Below are 17,318 nucleotides of genomic sequence, written 5' to 3' on the forward strand. Positions count from 1 at the left end.
TGCCTTCTGCTATCGCTCATCTATAGACTCTTTCTTCAGGGTTCTGACTGCAGCAGAAACAACTCACATTTCAGTAGATTTTACCTATTTCCAAAAAGAAGGGCTAAACGGAGGGCATCTTGCTCCCCAGGACCTACCCTGCCTCCCAGATGCTTGCTTTACAGCCTGTGGTCTCAAAAGAAGGAAATGGGTCCCAGACACAAGGTCTACCTTGGGCTGGCAGCCTGCTCTTACCAGGAATGCAGAAACACTCCTGCCATGGAGTTTGGTTCTGCCTCACCTCCTGGGAACCAGATCACATTTTCACTGAAAGAGAGAGAGGAATGAGAGAAAATAGCGGGAGCATTTTTATTTTATGAAACCCCAAAGGGTTTCTTTTTTCCAGCCAGAATTGGCTCCTACTTTGTCAAAGAGCAGACTGGACACAGTAATGTCCGTGAGGGATGTGGCTTTTGCTTTTACAAAGTCAGTGAAAGTCCTGATAGAGGGGACATGAACCAGCATGAGCGCTTGTGGCAATGAAGCTTATTTTGGTAAGATAAAATGATGTTAGCGTAAATATGTATATTTTTGCTGACAAAAGATGACTCTCAGCAAAATCCTACTACTGGAGATTAAGCTAAGATCTGCGGCCACAAGGTCTCTAATAATCCGGAGCAGAAAAGTGATGGGGAGCAGAAGAGGCACCCTGAAAGGCAGAAGGAAGAGTATAAGCTCCTTCCAACACAGACCGTTTAAGAGATTGCCAGCAGCAGGGCTCCAGTGCTGAAGTCGAGTCATTATTCTGGCCCCAACAAAATCAATTAAAGTATTGCCATTTAACTGAACAGGCCAGCTGGCTTAAAACAATCTGGAGACAAGCTGAGAATAATCTCCTGCAAACTTGCTTGCTCCTGGGGCCAGAAGGGGATCTTGGTAGGCAGTGCCTAAAACCCCTCACCCTATTTCAGCCCTTTTTGCTCGCTAGAGGAACATCTCAGTATCACAGGACCTCATGCAGAAAGTCCTCCACCATGTGAGCTGATAAACCTTTTTGACTAAAAAAATATCCAGTCAACCTAAACCAGCTAGCTTGGATATCTGTACCCACTGTCAGCATTTTGGAGCGGTGCTGCAGCCATGTTAGAGTATCTGCTGTTGATGTAGTTAAACCATAAGGCATATTACTATAGCTTTAGATACTGCCCAGTTTTCAGCTACCTGTAGTAAGCCTTCTGATGCGCCATATATTTTTTTGCCTCCTGCTTTGAAGGAGTCCCCAGTGTTGCTACCCTCATACTAAGGGTAGAGGAGAACCTCTTGTTGGGCAAGAAACATGCCGTGGGAAAGCCTACGCGTGCACATCTACCTGCACTTCCAGCCCTGGCCCAGGCTTTGCTCTACGGGCCACTGGTGGCAATTAGGGGCTCACAGGACCCCATTACGAGTGACATCTGCTCACACAGCCATGCTGGTGATCCAGGAGCCATGAGTGCCCCTTTCACTCTTCCCCACCAACATCAGGGGTCTGCTCCTGAAACTGCCCACCAGCGGGGCAGCCCACCTCGCCCAAGCCCCCGGGGAGCCCCAGCAACGGAGCCGCCCTTGCCCAGGTTAGAAGCCTTCCTCCTTCAGCTCTGCTCGTGTGAACGGAGCAATATTTTTTATTCATAATTAGAGCCAAGTCTCCTAGAATAATCACAGAGTGCTAATGGCTCCAGGCAGGTTGGCAAAAAAATTAATTTGGGCTAATTTGTCAGAGACCAGGGAAGTATGTAATATAACGCACATATCATTTACTCAGCTTGCGGTGTTGCCATTATGTAGATAGTTTGCAAGCCCTCTGAAGCAGGGGCTCTTCCTTCCTCGAGACACACAGTCTCACTAGAGCAACATCACAGAAACAGAACAAAATGAACTATTGACTGAAAAAGCAGCTACATGTTGATATTTGCCACCTTAAAGGCAATTAAAACCTGAACATTATACTGCCTTATAAGGGCAAATAACTCTATATTTATTTTACTCCCTTCGCCAGTAAAAATATGATACTAATTCTGGGAAAATGGGCATCCAGAAGTCTAAATGAATAAACGAAGTACCTGAAAATCAATAGAGCTGAACAAAACAGTCATTAGTATTAAAGTCTTGTTCAAACACTTGGCAGGGGACTGAGCCAACATTTGCAGGCTCATATAACTGAAGTGATCAATCAAATTACAAACCAAAGAAGCAAATGTGAGGTAAACTGCATTTTATGCATCTGTGTCTCTGACTGTATATTAATTTTTTTCACCCATAATTCATCTTTACTCAGTCTGACTTGTCACAGAGTTACTGTGGGCAATTTATCAATCACTTAAGCATGAACTCTAAGTACTGCTCTTCTCCTCCCATCTCTCCCAGCCTCCTCACACTGTCTCAGGGCACCAGGTGAGCTAAAAAGGAGGGCACAGTCGGGATAGAAAAATCATTTTGTTGGTGGAGTTCCCTTATTCCTGGTGAGAAACAAAAAACACCTTGACAGAAAGGGATTGAACTACCACTTGGAAGGGAGAGGGTTTGCTTGAGCCACTCATTCTGAGGGACAGTCTCCAGGCCATGCAAATGAGAGTCCAAATTTTGTTTAAAAAACAAAACCAAAAAAACCCATCTTCTGTTGTTTTCCTTGCAGAAAGTGCAGTCGCTGGAGCTGTCGCTGGAGATAGAAGGAATCAACCCTGCTCTGAGAGATGGGAAGAGCTAACCAAAGATTTGACAGCAACCCCACAAGTGGCATCCTGTCCCCTCTGGTTGATAGGCCAAGCATTTCACCACAGATCTTCTAAATTCTGCACAGGAACCACTTTGGTTTAAACAGCCCCTCTTTCCAGACTTGTTAGCCTAGCTCACTGTGCAGCCACGGAGAGTCCATCCCTCTCTTTAAGTGCAGGTCGTTGCCTGCATCCTCTTTCACTCCAAGAGGCACCTTGCACTTCTGCCACCAGCAGAAGTCAGGGTGTAGAGTGGTTTCTACTTCTCTTTTTTCCCCACACACAAGCAAATCCATATGAAAATCTAACCCCGGACTGGCAGTGCGGTGCACGTGCAGCCACCATTGCTACAACTCCTGCTGTCCTCCTGGGTGACCTGATACACTGGGGGCTGGGGGAGCCTGCCAGCCTTTGCTGTACTCTCACCTTTACTTTCAGGAGTCCTAATTTAAAAAAAAAAAAAAAAAAAAAGGCCCCACAGTCACTGGCAGGGTCTCTGCTGCTGTTACAAGTGCAGGGGAAGGGAAAAAACATGCAATTAGCAGGGCAGTGCTGGAGACTCACGAATGTTTGTGGGGTAAGTAAAGACCTGGCAATTATTAAGGGAGAGCTTGCAATACGGTAGCTCTGATGTACCTTAGGGAAGGGTGGAAGGACCCATGAACTGTTTTACCAGTTCAGATGCAGGATTTCTGAAGGAACCCGTTTGATGAAGTTTGGGCAACGCCCTGGTTGAGTCAAGTTAGTGTGGGCCCTCTCTGCTGCCTGCACTTGTTTTCTTTCACCCCTGCCTGGTTGCACACCCATATATCTCTATGCTGGCATAGCATGGAGCACAGTAGTCATATGGGGGACACACCTGCTGTAAAACAAATGTTACTGCCATTCTTGGACGGCAAGTGTTTCTCCAGGTCTTAATATTGGCAGAACTAAATCCATCTTGGAGATGAACCACAGCTCACTGAAACCCATAAAAAGGCTCTGACTGATTTCAATGGCTGTTGGATGAGGCCCTGTGTAAAACATCTCATGCAAACCTTTAGAAATCAAACATGTCTTCATCCATCCAGATGCAGGGAAAAAGATTTACAAAAATAGATGCCCAAGTGAATCATTTGCTTTTCTACACTGCCAAACAACCACCATCACTCACACATTTTAGTGTGATTGGGGTTGCATGATGACTGGAAAAAAACCCCAAAACCCACAACCAAAACCATCCCAAAACAAACTGTATCTGCTTAGACCGATGCAGATATGTATGTGTCCGAGTAGCAAAGGTCTAGGGCATGCAATCAAGTTACCGTGGTGTAGCAAGTAACAGTACATCAAAAAAGCGATGGTAACTAAATAGGTTTCCAGCCTGCGGCAAAAGATTATGCACGTTAGCTTAAACCTCTTGTGCTGCAGACTAATCCAAGTCAAATAGCCCTGCGTTTGCAGCGGGTAACGACTGCCTACACAGGCTGCCACAGCAGATCAGGCAATGTGGGGGTAACTTGTCACGCCGTGGTAACGCGGTGGTGTAGATGACCCTCAGCTGAGTATCAGATTTGGGGTTATTGTACTGCTTAACAATAAAGTCTGGAGGAAGTGAGATTTTATTTTCCCTCCTCTTCTTCTGTGACCTGGACTGGTACAGGAGAATTTGGCCCTGTAATTCCCACTCTCTGACAACCGTATTGTTGATGGTCCACACTGCTAACACGTGTTATTGTACCCATCATTCAAACAGACATTTTCTAAAAGTGTCCATGATCAAAATGTTGAATTTTATTTCCCAGACAATGCATGTGCGCTGGAAGCATCTGTACTGTTCAGTTCCAGCTTAAAAGACCTTCCACAATCAGTAGGTTTGAAAAAAGTGGAAAACCAACTCACCTTTGGAGGAGGGTAGAGGTGACAAAGCGGTTGTCCTGGATCCTGTTTACACAGCTTCAAGGAATGGCAGACCACATCGGCATTCATTTCCCTGTCTATGCTGAAGGAAATGGTGCATAAACAAAGACTATTATGTTCTTCTGGGTGCTTGACAGTAGAAGCTATTTCCATGGGAAGCTAAATCTCCCCAGTGCCAAACAATAACCTCAGCTTGCTTCACTGTGGCCCATAATCGCTGCTCAGTATAGTGTTGGGTCCTAACGATTTTCTGCCATGGCATCCTACTCAGCATTTAAAATTGGATCCCAGGATGATGAAAAAGCACTGTGCTTTATATGCAGCATCTGAATCAAATACATTATGACTGTTCTGTTTTTTAATCAATCATAAGTCTGACAAAGATTTAAAGGTTAAAGTTAATGCATATGCAATTTGGCACATATGAATGTTCAATCATTAACTCAAGAAAATAACCAGAAATCCTCCAAAGATCCTTAACCTTTAATCACCAAGCACAAGTGCTAGGATTGTTTCTTTCTTTTTGGGACACACCTCTGGGCTAATCAGGAATTAAATTAAAATGTTTGATTATAGCACTTCTTAGTCCTGTAAGCACTTTGCAGTCCCTTGGCTAGTTTTAAAAATAAAAATAAAAACCCTAAGGAGGAAGAAGGTCTAGCAAAAGCTCTGTTAATTAAACTAAGAACTTTCAAAGAGGAATAAAATGACCTACATTTTATTTTTTTAATCACTGACTTTACTTAGTAGGCTTCCCCAAGAGTGTGTATCAAGGTCGGGGCTGAGAGCATGTAGGGGCTGACAATTAGAAAGCTTGATTAAAGGTAGAAGGGAAAGCAAGAGCCCCAAGTATTACAGTAGTGTGACTCTGTAGAACCTGTCTCGCACACATGGGTTATTCAAATTCCTCCCTCAACCAAACAAGCTGAATTTCAAAAGGTAATTACATCAGGTGGGCCTGATCTGAGATTCAAATGGAGTCTGAAAATGGTTACCAGTGGCAGCCTGTGTTTATTCACTCAGGAATAGCTGTGCCAAATGCCAAACCAGAATCACTCTCAAACATCTCTGCTTTACTAATAATGTGATTTTAAGAATGAAACTCCTGCACTTCAATCCAACAGCACATCTGTACATGTCAAGAACAAACTAAACAAAGACCTGAGAGGACACAGCAGTACTTACAGTTCAGCTACGTGTGGTCCATAAAGTTCAGCAAGTACATAACAGAAACCTTGAAGTTTTTCTAGAAAACATAATTTTTTTTAAGTAATTGAGCATGGTGAAACTGGTTTTATAACAGTCAAAATACAGCAGGAGTTGGTTCATTAAGGTGAATGCTGATTTATCTTAGGGGAAGGTGTGTGAATCTATGACCTCAGTATAGCACCAGAGAATGGGAAAACCTGAATTTCTAACCTTGCCTAAAGCCCTTCCCTTGCTTTAGGCAAGCCACATGATAAAGACTGGAAAGGATAAATAGCATTTGTTAAATGTTCCGAGTATGGCGTCATGGAAAAGTCGAAAGAAATCATACAGAAGCATCTTCTAAGCAGTTTAAACAAACAGCTCGGTAGGTTTGCAAGAAGAAAGAAAACAAATACATAAATCAAAGTGCAGAAAGTGATGTAGGGTTTGATGCTACTGCTAGAGCTGCCTCGGAGCTTCTGGGGGTTTGTGCGAGTAAAGAGAATATGTTTTGTGTAGAGCAGGAGTTGTGCGGGAGTAATTGCATTCAAACAAATATTTAACACTGTTAGTTTGGCTTCCTTTCACAGTCTGCAGCCACAGAGTGCCTTTTCCGGATGCTGGCTCAGGTGGCTTTCTTTAATCTGGGTGAAGCGTGCCCTCCATGCCCTCCAGAAGACAGCTCATCAGAGATTTCTTTAAGGTACTGTTATAAACAAAAGTGGTCCCCACACCCAAGCAAAGACACTTGCAGGAGAGATTGGGGGTTTGAATACAGGTAGGGCATGATGGTAGCACTGGTCTGATAGTTCCCACGAAGGAAAATTGACTGTTTCTTGGCCTGAACAGACGAGAGCTGGTTAACCATGCACGCATCCTGCAAAGGAGGTGTCAGGCCTTGTTTCGGCAGGGGAGGTGGTGTGAAAAGTCATGAAGAGGCAGGTTCATACAAGTGCAGCCACGACAAACTTGCAGCTCCTGAGACTCCTGAGAGATGTTGTTTTCTCTTGCACCTCCATTACCCATACAGATAACTATCTGTACGTGGGGAAGAAAACATAAAATATCCTCATTTTTCCCAAAGAAAAGCCTTAGAAACCCACAAAGCAGCTGCTTCCCTCCAACTTTGGGCTGAATATTCAATTTTAATCAGCGTCAGGCTGGACATGCCCAGGGCCGGGGGTCTGCTGCATACGAGGTGGGTAGTTTTGCACCGGGGAGGGTACAAAACCTCGCAGCAATGACTCCATCAGCGGGTATGGGTGTGCTCTCACTCCCACAGCTGCTCTGCTGCCAGGACTGCAGACACTCCGGCTGGCAACCTGCACCTGAGAAAGGAGGACTGGGACCAGAGAGGCACAACAGGGAATGAAAAGATAACTTCCCCAACACCCTTCTACTCATACAGTGTTGCAGGCAGCTTCTGTAACTACGATAGCTGATTTTTCTTATCCCGTGCCAGGTGTTTTATTTCAATCAAGTTATTAACTTAATTTCTTTGCCTCCTTTGCCACATAACTCCTCTCTATTGGCTCTGCAGAAGCAATATGCAAGTTAAAAATCGGTCTCCTGGCTAGAATTAGATTTTATTCTTGTTCACCTAAAAGGAAAGACATCGCAGACATCAATAACCCTGTGTCTGGTATCATTGCTGATTAAAACACCCTCTGATGAGGCTTGCCCACAGGCCACCTGACTCCCTATAGTAGCCCACAGGAGAAGGTGGCTGGCTTCCCCAGCACCCCCGCAGTGCATTGCAGGCGATGGGCTCCTTATGAGTTTCCCAAACCAGCTGGTTTCCATAACGTTTCTGGCCCTGGAGTAGCCCGCTGGCCACTGTAACCTGTACTGGTGGCTGCGAGGAGGGGAGGGTTTGGCTGGCTGTCAGTTCTGGGGAGCTGATGTTGGGGGTCTGCTGGTCACACTGATTTCCAGGCGCTGATTTCCTTATGCATGCAGGAAGCTTGACATATAATTACCCCATGGCGTAACAAATGACAGTGGTAAAAAGAACAGCAATAACATAAAATTATCTTTGAGCACAGAGTCCTCTTGGAAGATGCCATTCAGGCTTTGGCTTCCAGCAAAATGGACCCAAGCCATGGGCAGTGTTTACAGGATTTGCCCTCCGAGCCAGCCTGCATTCATGCGTTCACAAACCCCCTCTAAATGGCTCTGCTAACACACAAGGAGAGGATATTGCAGAGAGGAAGCTCCGTTAGGAAGAAGCTGCGTAAGTCAGAAAGGAGGGGAAGAGAGAGAGAGAAAATGATTAATAACTTGGAGTGCTCAGGGGCAAGAGAAGAGCTTAAACCAAACTAAATGCTGGAAAATTTAGAGAAAATTTAGAGATACTTGCTTTTGCCCTGCTTCAGGTAAAAGAGATCACCTAAACTACCCTGTTCTTTTGTGACAAAAATCTGGAAGGTTTTCCTGTATAGCTTCATAGTCCTAGAAACACAAATTTTGGCTGGATCCCAGAGGATAAATATTTGCAAGAAAGATGGTCTTAATCATGTTGCCATTTCCACTTGAGCTCTAAGGTGTTTACACAGCAGTGGCCGACACAGAAGCAGAGCATGACTCAGAGGCAATGCCAGAGGCAGACGGTCTCAAAGCACATTTCGGGTATCAGACACCTCTGTTTCATCAGGCAGACAGCCAGTATCCAGGTAAACATACATTCTTGCTAACAACATCTCTTACACCGTAAATACTGCCCATTCCCCCAGACCTGGCCTTTCTGTCTCTCAAGAGCCTCCTTCATTCATGGTGTTACTGTTCTTATTTTCATAGGTTCGTTGGCCGTGTCGCTTGAATCACACACATTGCAAGTATTTCCATATAAATAAGGATGCAATTGTGTTTTCTACACAGCCTATGGGATTGAGTAGGATTGATGGGTACTGAATTTTTCTCTCTCTTTTTCTCTAAATGTTTTTTGTTCTTGAACATTGTATAACTTCACTGAAGGCTTGATCCAACCCCAACTTGATTGTAATCGAAATTATAGGAGGCCCTTAGGAAAACTACATGAGTTCTTATTCCTTTTTTGGGGCTAGGAAAAGCCCCATTGCCACTAATTTGTTGTTGTTATTCTTGCAATCAGTTGTTGACATGTGTATAATAATGAAATTGTTCCTTCAGGTGAAATGGCATGGCCTGTTTTAGTAGGTTTGCTCCTCGTGAGCATCCAAAGCTTTTCTATTATTTCAAGCAGCAAGAGGAAGCTGTTGATTCCTGCTGGGCTGCAGCGTTCACCTCCCGGGAGAGGATAAATCGAGTTACACTGTAGCTCCCACACAATCCATAGGATTTTTCACTCCTTTCAAGTTCAGGGTCAGTTTTTTCTATTGGGTGTATCCATGCATCTCATAGAAGGTAACTGGATTATACAGATTTAACTAAAGGGATAATAGGATTTTATGTGTGTAAAGAATGGCAGCTGAAAAGAAATATCTTGACATGTCAGCGGAACAAGGTCCACTGAGTGAATCATGAACATAGAGCTAGCATGTCATATTTTAAAGAAGCAAATTGTATTTTAATAGCAGGATCAGTGCTTCTAATTGTAACTTCATGGTTATGTGCCTGTAATTTAAAACGCTGAGGCTATAACTTATGGAATAGAAATCAGATAAGCGTCATTCTATCAATGAATGAATCCCAGCAATTACCTCCCTGCCCCATCCTGCATTGGGAAATCCTCTCTTGGAAAGGAGGGAATTAATATTCCACACACATCTTCTGTGAAACTAGGGTCTAAAGAGCAAGGTGGTTTCTCAGAGATACAATTTGTGAAGTCCTATATAAACAACATTTTAACGAAGAATCCTAAGCCATCTTTTTACATTCATAACATTAAAAAGATACCATGAATGTGAGATCTAGTTACTTAAATAGTTATAGGATTTGTCTGTGAGGCACAAAGCTATTATGGCATTCAAACTGTTCTTTATCTAGGGATGTGCATTCGGACAGCTAAGCTCCTTTAGGCAGATAAAATAAGGGGCAGAAAAAGGGGAGTCTACATATATTCATATGGAATAGCTATCGCTTTTGAAATTTGTATCATCAGTTACATTTCAATAGCTTTTCTGTGCAGACCAAATGCTCACATCTTACACCTGTCAACTTCAGCTTATTTTTGAGGTTTTACAATAGTGGCTTCCTATACCTGCTGAAAACATTTTCGTCTTCCCAGTTGCTATAAAGACCCATATCAACAAGAAAGAGGAGTGGTTGGGCATACAGTGAATCTATTCTTAAGCTGCTAACAAAGAGACAGAGTGGAGAAAAAGGGAGGGAAGGGGTCTGCATGTATTGGTGCTCACACGCACGTGGGCTTAATACAACCCCATTCACTCTAACTTTGGGACAAAATCCCAGCTCTGAAGCCAAGTGAGCCACGCCACTGACTTCCCTGCAGATAGCACCTTGCTATCTTTCAGCTACATTCATTTGAGATGCTGCACGACAAGTGGATAAAGCTTTTTCAGACTCCACGTGTGAATTTTTAATTAACAGAGAAATACAGCAAGCAGTACCAACATAACATATGGTGTATTATTTGGTACTTACCAGGTATGTAGTTGCACAGTCTCTCCATGGCTGCCTTTACTGTACTGTTGTGCCACTGTGCAAGCTGTTCAATTACAGACACCGCAAGCACGCATCCTTCAAACAAACAAACAAAAAGAGCGAATACGGTTATCTGCGAAGTGGGATGAAGCACCCCGTGCCATAGAAGTATTTCAGGCATCGTTGGGCATTTAATTTCTTGAGATGCTCCATGGCAGATGAGTGTTCAAGGGAAAAAAAAAAAATCTGTGAATTTCTGTCTTTATTCAAAACCTGTAAGTTATCACTGAGAGGATGCTGATGCTAGAGGGGCGCACAGAACAGCCTGGCTTTTACAGCACTGGATGTTGCTCCTGCAAAAATGATTTTCACCCTTTCAAGGATGAAAATCAAGGAGCCGGCGGTACAGCCACTGCTACAACTGCCTGCTTGGCCACCTGCTCTCTCGTGACTTCTCACAAGAAAAAAGGCACAGGTCTGTACTTGGTAGGACTTCTATATCTCCCCACAACAGCCACACAGAGAGCTACCGAAACTGAAAAACAAATGGGTGTAACTGCCTGCAGAAGAGACGTCACGAAGCAGATGTGCTGATGTGCTGACCACCACAAAGCATCCATGGCATCATTTCTTCACAGACTTTCCTCTGAAGCCCAGCGGTGCTTGGCACACACAGGGCTGCTGGGCCCAGCTACACATTTGCTAAAGACAAAAATGTCTTCAGAGTTCATTCTGTTCTTCTTCTGTGGTCTGAAAGAAACTATTTCCTGCGACCTACGAAGCTGGTTATTTCTCATCGCTAATCTGGGTGCGAGCACGGCTAAAGCCTAGTTGCGTCTTGGACTAGCTGTGGCTGAGACTCAAGAACTTGCACACCGTAGTGAAGCCTTTCTTGAGACATGTAGCACTTTTTCTGATATTTTTGGGATGAAGTAGGTTCAATGTGATCCCCACTTAGCAATCATTCGAAATCCACATGATGACCATAAGTGGTTCATTTCAAGTCGATTTTAAATTGCTGTAGGCCAGCATTGTGCTCTCTCTTTCTGCAGTGGCTTCACCATTTTAAAAAGAAGCCACCATTTTATAAAGAAGATGCAAAGTCTGACCAATATAGTCAGACCTGGCAGCCAGAGTGAGGTCCCTGCCTGGACTCAGAGCCTGTGTAACAGAGGTGGGTATCCCAGCAGCCAGGACACAGGGAGCCAGGATGCCAGTTTCCAGCAGCCTGAATAAAGATTTCACTTTGAAATCCCGGTAGCTGAACCCTTTTCCTGCTCTCTGCAAGAAATCTCAGCTCTCAGGACTTGCTCTGACACAGTCTAGAAATGGAGGTGAGCTGCAGCATTTGGATGTGGCTGCAGATCCACCTTTTTCCAAAGCTCAAGAGCATTAATGTTCAGGTTTTCAGAGTGGCACAACTCTTCAAAGTGAACTTTTAAATTCTTTCCAAGTACCCCTGCCTATGTGCTATTAAATCAAAGTGATGTTTTCCAACGTAAATAACTTTGATGCTCGTATGGATCAAGTAGCAAGTAAAAGAGGAGGTAATACAATTGGAACTTGCTGTAAGACCAGTATTTTTGAGTTTTCTATTACTTCTTCTACCCCAAATACAGTAATCCAGTGGAAATTACAGTGAACTTGCCACCTCTTTTGCAGGGATAAAAGCCCACTTCTCTGTATTTATTAAATAAAACGCTCACTCAAAGTCCCTGCAGAATGATTTATAAAGCATGCTAAGAGCCATTACCTCCAGACAGCCTAAAAGAATAGGAAAATAAATGGAGACAGATACAACCAAGAAAAAACCCTGAAACAAGTCATTCCTTCTTCCCTCTCCCCTCCCCCACAAGAATAGCCACAGGCTAGCCCAAGGAATTAACAGTTAATTAAAACACAATAGCTCGGAAAGAAAAAAAAAAGTAGAATGATAAAGACCCGAACTAAAACCAAAGGAGATGTCCAAGAGGGTAAAGCCTGCTCAGGACTTGGGCTCGAAGAACAGCCCAGGGCCATCTGGTCCCTGTTTAACCACTAGCAGGTGCCTTAGCACAGCTTTATCCCGTGCCATGCCCCAGGCGATGCTCGTGCTTGTGCTAGGGACCAGTCCCCAGAGCTCATTTGGACGAGGACACCCAGTTGAGAGGGGGGAGTTGAGGGGTACAAGAGACTTCATCTGTTTGGGTGCAAGCCATGTCCTGCACTGTCCCCAGAGACAGAAAACAGACCCTGGCTTATTTGCAAGGGTAACGTGGGCATAGCCACACTGGACAGGCTCCGTCGCTTAGCGCTGAGATGGCTGTGCACATCCTTGAAACATGCTGGAAACACACCTTAAGGGCATTGCATAACTTGGTTCTTACAAGGCCATGTTATTAACACACATGAGCAACCTACAGACAACCAAAACTACCCTTCCCCTGCCTTCTATGTCTGTTTTATTCATGAGAATGGAGGCTTAGAAAAATTAAATGACCAAAATGATGCCTTAACCGCAAAACCACATATTCTTTCTGTGCCTTCCTTTCTTCTCTTACCAAGGTCATGCCTTCATCTAACAATCTTGCTGTCTGGAAGTCAGAAAGACAAAAAGGAGTCCATGCAGAAAGACGGGAAGGAGCTAGTCCTTTGATATTTTCTAACGGAGAGAGCTTTTGTATTTTACCTCTCATTCTTTTGCACCAAGAGCTTGAGGAAGCTACGAATGAGAATGTGCCAGCACTTAGCAGACACGGGTCCAGGAGTCTGTGAGGGGTGAAGATAAGGAGCAGAGAAGGAAACTCGGGAGACACTGAGGTTAGCAATGTTAGCAGAGGAAAATGCTTCAGCGGGCAGAGGAGCTGGGAGGGCAGACAGTCTCCGAAACACAGGCTGAAGCAGAACTGAGCACAGGGGCAAGTGGGCAACAGCGATGGAGCAGACACCAATGTGGCTTGAGGAGTAGGTCGGCCTGACCAGACTGCGAAATTGCAAGCCTGGGTGCAAAGCGAAGGAAAAGCCCCTGCTGTGAGCACAGGCGTGAGCTCAGGCACAGGGGGGCAGGTGAAAACCGGAGGGATCTGGGATGTCCTGTCCCTAAGGCTCAGTAACCCATCACGCCAGGGAGCTGACAGCGTCACTGACTGCAGCAGAGAGAAATGACGCTCATTTTGCCTGTGCTGTGTAACCCAGCGCTCCTGCACCTTCAGCTGGGGCCTGCCAGCACACTTTGCAGAGAGGACAGAGTCTTTCTTTCTTGGTCCCCAGCTCCCCTGTTCCCCCCCAGCTGCCTCTTCCACCTGCCCCGCTTGCTGGGCACCCCTGGAACGGGGAGTTCTGGCTCGGTCCAGCTTTCTAAAAGTCTGTCTCCCGCCTCCGGCACCCCCTCATCCTCTGTGGGACCAGAGGGTGCCGTGCACCATCACAAGAAGCTTTCAAACTGCTGCCGGTGGGAGTGGGACGCTGCCCGCCTCCCCCCGCACCACGGCTCGTGCTTCCTGGGTGGTGGCGGATATGCTCCAGCCACGAGCAGACATCAACCTCCGCAATGTCTCTGCTTTCAGTTACAGCATCCTCGGGTGCCAAAATGTTGGCTCCAGCACTGCAAGGAGTAGGATTTTATTTCAGTGTAAAAGCTGGCCTGATAAAAACATTGATGCAACAAGTCGACCCTCTCGCAACGGGAGAGACCAGCTCACGGTGCGGCCCCACGCCTTCCCTGGCAGGCAAGGAAAAAACTTGCCTCTGGCTGCAGCGCTCAGCCCTCAGTGCACAGCTTTTACACTGAAATAGAGTTATTCACCCCAAGCGCAGGCTCAGCAGCCTGCCTAATGATTCGTCTCAGGGTGGGGGTGCAAAGAGGCTCCTCTCTCTGACAGAGACGTCACCCCCATGACTCTCATTTTCCTTATCCCAGCGAGGTCTTCTCGCCTCCAGCAGAGTCGGTGCAGAGAAAGGGGCTTATGGACAAACAGTCCGAGTGCTCGAAATCCAAAAAGTTGGGCTGAGGGTAAAAATACCCCTGGTGTTTCCATTTTCTCTGTTATACAAGAAGATAGACTCCACTGAAGATGCGAGTTTCTCTCTCATGTTTGTTAAAGTACCACAACAGAGGGGGGAAAATAGCTATTTTTGGTTCAGCTCTGCTGAATAGAAGCAGAATTCTTTCACAAATACAATCATGCAGGTAACCCTACTCATGGAGCGGTCTCCCAGCAATTAAATGGAAATTTTTCATGTTGATTAAGTCAGTTAGACACTTTTGTGTCTATCGACCAGGCCCGAAGGGAGATTTGCTTCGCCTGAGAATTAACAGAGCCATTGCTGAGTTTGTGCAGTACTTAATGCAGTACCTTGGGCTACTAGATGCTATATGAATATAAATAACAATAATAATAGCCTGACTACTTGGGAAAAACCCGCAGAGCTGAACTTCAAACTGTTTGCTCTCATAAACTCTCATTTACTATCACAGAGAGGATGCTTCTGGACACTCTATTACACCCTCCCTGCCTCGGGCACCCGCAGACCACACCTCAGTTATCCAAATGCTTCCCCGCAAATGCACTTATTTCAGACGAAACACTACGCTTCACGGGACAAGCCGATAAAGAAAGTCTTGATTGATTTTCAAAGGGCTCTGCACTTCCAGCTGGGGCATCCTCAGCCTCAGGCGCTGTGGCTGAAGTCTCTGGACCCGAATTTGGGGAGTCTTCCTGCCCTCCGGTGGGAAAGGTGCTCCAGGGAACGCATGCCACCAACACGTGCCATCGGCTGATCTGCTCTCTGTTTCCCCCATCTACCCGGGCTTTTATCAGGTGCCCTTGGTCCACCTCTCTTTACTCCTGGCGGTCTGCTGGCACCTCTTATTGCCCCACCATGGGCCATGCCCCAGGGGACGCCCACTTATGTTCGGGCTGTGCTGGCCTCAAAGCCTTTCATTTGGACTGATCAGGAGCAGCTTTTGGACTGGAGATTGTAAATTACTCAGGAAAAGGGTTGAAGCCTGGGAGGAGGGAGAGGAATGTCTAAGGGGACTCACTGTAGTCCAGGGAGTCTAACCCACCCTGGCTCCCCATTTTTTTGGTAAAAACATGTTCCCCCCAGTAACTCAGATTTATCTTCTAGGAGAACCTATCTATCTCCTGTGTTGGGCTATAGGTAAAGCCTCGAGAGATTAGTGACTATAAATTAAAGTTAACTCAGACTATCCTCACTCCTACTACAAACCTGCTCTCTTTTTAATCATATATACCATCTTCCTCTGGATTTAGTGGCAGAAAAAGAATTCACTCTTGGCTGCAGCATAAGAAGCCACTACCCTCTAACGAAATCAACAGAAATCCCCCTGCACACCAAATATCATCAGAAATGCTAACCAGTTATCCTAGCCTTTAATTCCGCCAGCTAAAAATGGAAAATAATTAGTTAGCTAAAAAGGACAGGGGAAAATAAGCTGTCTTCAACTGTAGAAATCTCACTGCTTTAATTACTTATGATGTATGGGAATATAAACTTTTTAATACTCTAGCATCAATAGAAAAGCACTTCCAGACTGGACGGTCATCAGCAACTATTGCTTGCTTTTAATTTAGTAGATACTTAGATGAGATTTATTTCTCATAATGAACTGGGCACATATAAGGCAATGTAGATAGGCTTCATAATTAAAGGTTAAAAACAGCCCTAAATTTTTTATAGTTGCACATGATTTTCTTTAGAAACAAGTTTCAAGAAGTTGACTCTGCTGTCGCACTTCAGTAATAGGTTTCAATGCCTTGACGGGCTGAAGGATGTTTTCTCTGGAAGAAATTCATTGGTATTATAATACCTACCAGCCATTAGAAACCAGACTCTGGTATTAATAAAATGCCTGTCTCTTTTAGCGATAGTTTGTCCCATCTGCTATTAATTTCTGAAGAGATAAGAGAAAACCATAGCCATTTTGCTCAGCAGCAGTAATCTGAAAACTCACATGTCAGGAAGTACTTCTCTCCTTGTATTTGAAAATAGCATGTAATAATAAAATGACATTTCCAATAAGCTCAGGAAAAAAAATCATACCCCAATAATAAAATCAGAGCTAGAGAAATTAATTTCTTAGCTGTGAAGCCTCTGGCAGTTTGAGGAGACTATTTAACTTAATCCACTTCTGCTGCACACATTTGAAAGGCTCTATAATTAGAATTATACCCAGGGATGTCAAGAAGTGTCTGGATAGTGAAAGCTGCCTCTCTAAGTTTCAGATTTGTAGATATATTTGTCTGAGTAAAACTGTTAAGTGGGATTTCTGGCACCTGGCACATCTTACTTTGCCATCCTTTGCTCACGTTCCTGGGTGCTGGAGATCTTTCTTGCCCTTCCAGCCATATTGCTGTTCCCCAGCCAAAATTAAATGTGCCTCCTGGAGCACAAGGAGGAAATAAGCACAAAAAAGTGTCCTTGGACACAAATACCTCTCTGCAAACTCTGCCAGCCGGGCTGTGGCCACTCTGCTTGCTCTCAGTGGAGCAGGATTGGGAGCCTCGCTCGGCGAAGTGGCAAACCTCTGCCTCAAATATCTGTCTGCAGCAAGCCCCTGTAAAAATGAACCCATCTATCACATTCCATGGTTTTATATAGAAGATGAAGGTTTTCTCAAAACACAGTCATTGCTGCTTCGATTTATAGATGATCATAGGCTCCAATGCATTTCTTAAAGCCTCTGAGGAGTCCCCAGAATCTGTCTACAAAAGACGATACTGCTACTCCTCATGCAGATGCTGTTGATCTGGCTTAAAAACACCTCTTTCTAAATTCATTTAAACCAGTTTCAGTTCAACCTGGAACAAGACATTGCTGTTTGAAATAAGAGCATTCACATGGGGAGCTAATAAGAAATAAGGTTTTCTGCTCTGAGTTGAGGACATGCATGTGGGTATTCTAGGTGCAGGCAGA

At 44.8% G+C, this 17,318-nt stretch overlaps 1 protein-coding gene across 1 annotated transcript in view; it reads right to left on the reverse strand.

The window, feature by feature from the left end:
- AOAH (acyloxyacyl hydrolase) overlaps positions 1-17,318 on the reverse strand; it is an 83,228-nt gene that overhangs the window by 57,190 nt on the left and 8,720 nt on the right. The window contains exons 3-5 of the mRNA XM_075143088.1: positions 10,401-10,496; positions 5,817-5,877; positions 4,614-4,713 (exon numbers count right to left, since the gene is read on the reverse strand). Coding sequence (XP_074999189.1) covers positions 4,614-4,713; positions 5,817-5,877; positions 10,401-10,496 — 257 coding nt within the window. The remainder of the gene's footprint in view (positions 1-4,613; positions 4,714-5,816; positions 5,878-10,400; positions 10,497-17,318) is intronic.

Source organism: Calonectris borealis, chromosome 2 (genome assembly GCF_964195595.1).
Source record: "Calonectris borealis chromosome 2, bCalBor7.hap1.2, whole genome shotgun sequence".
Taxonomy (NCBI): Eukaryota; Metazoa; Chordata; class Aves; order Procellariiformes; family Procellariidae; genus Calonectris; species Calonectris borealis.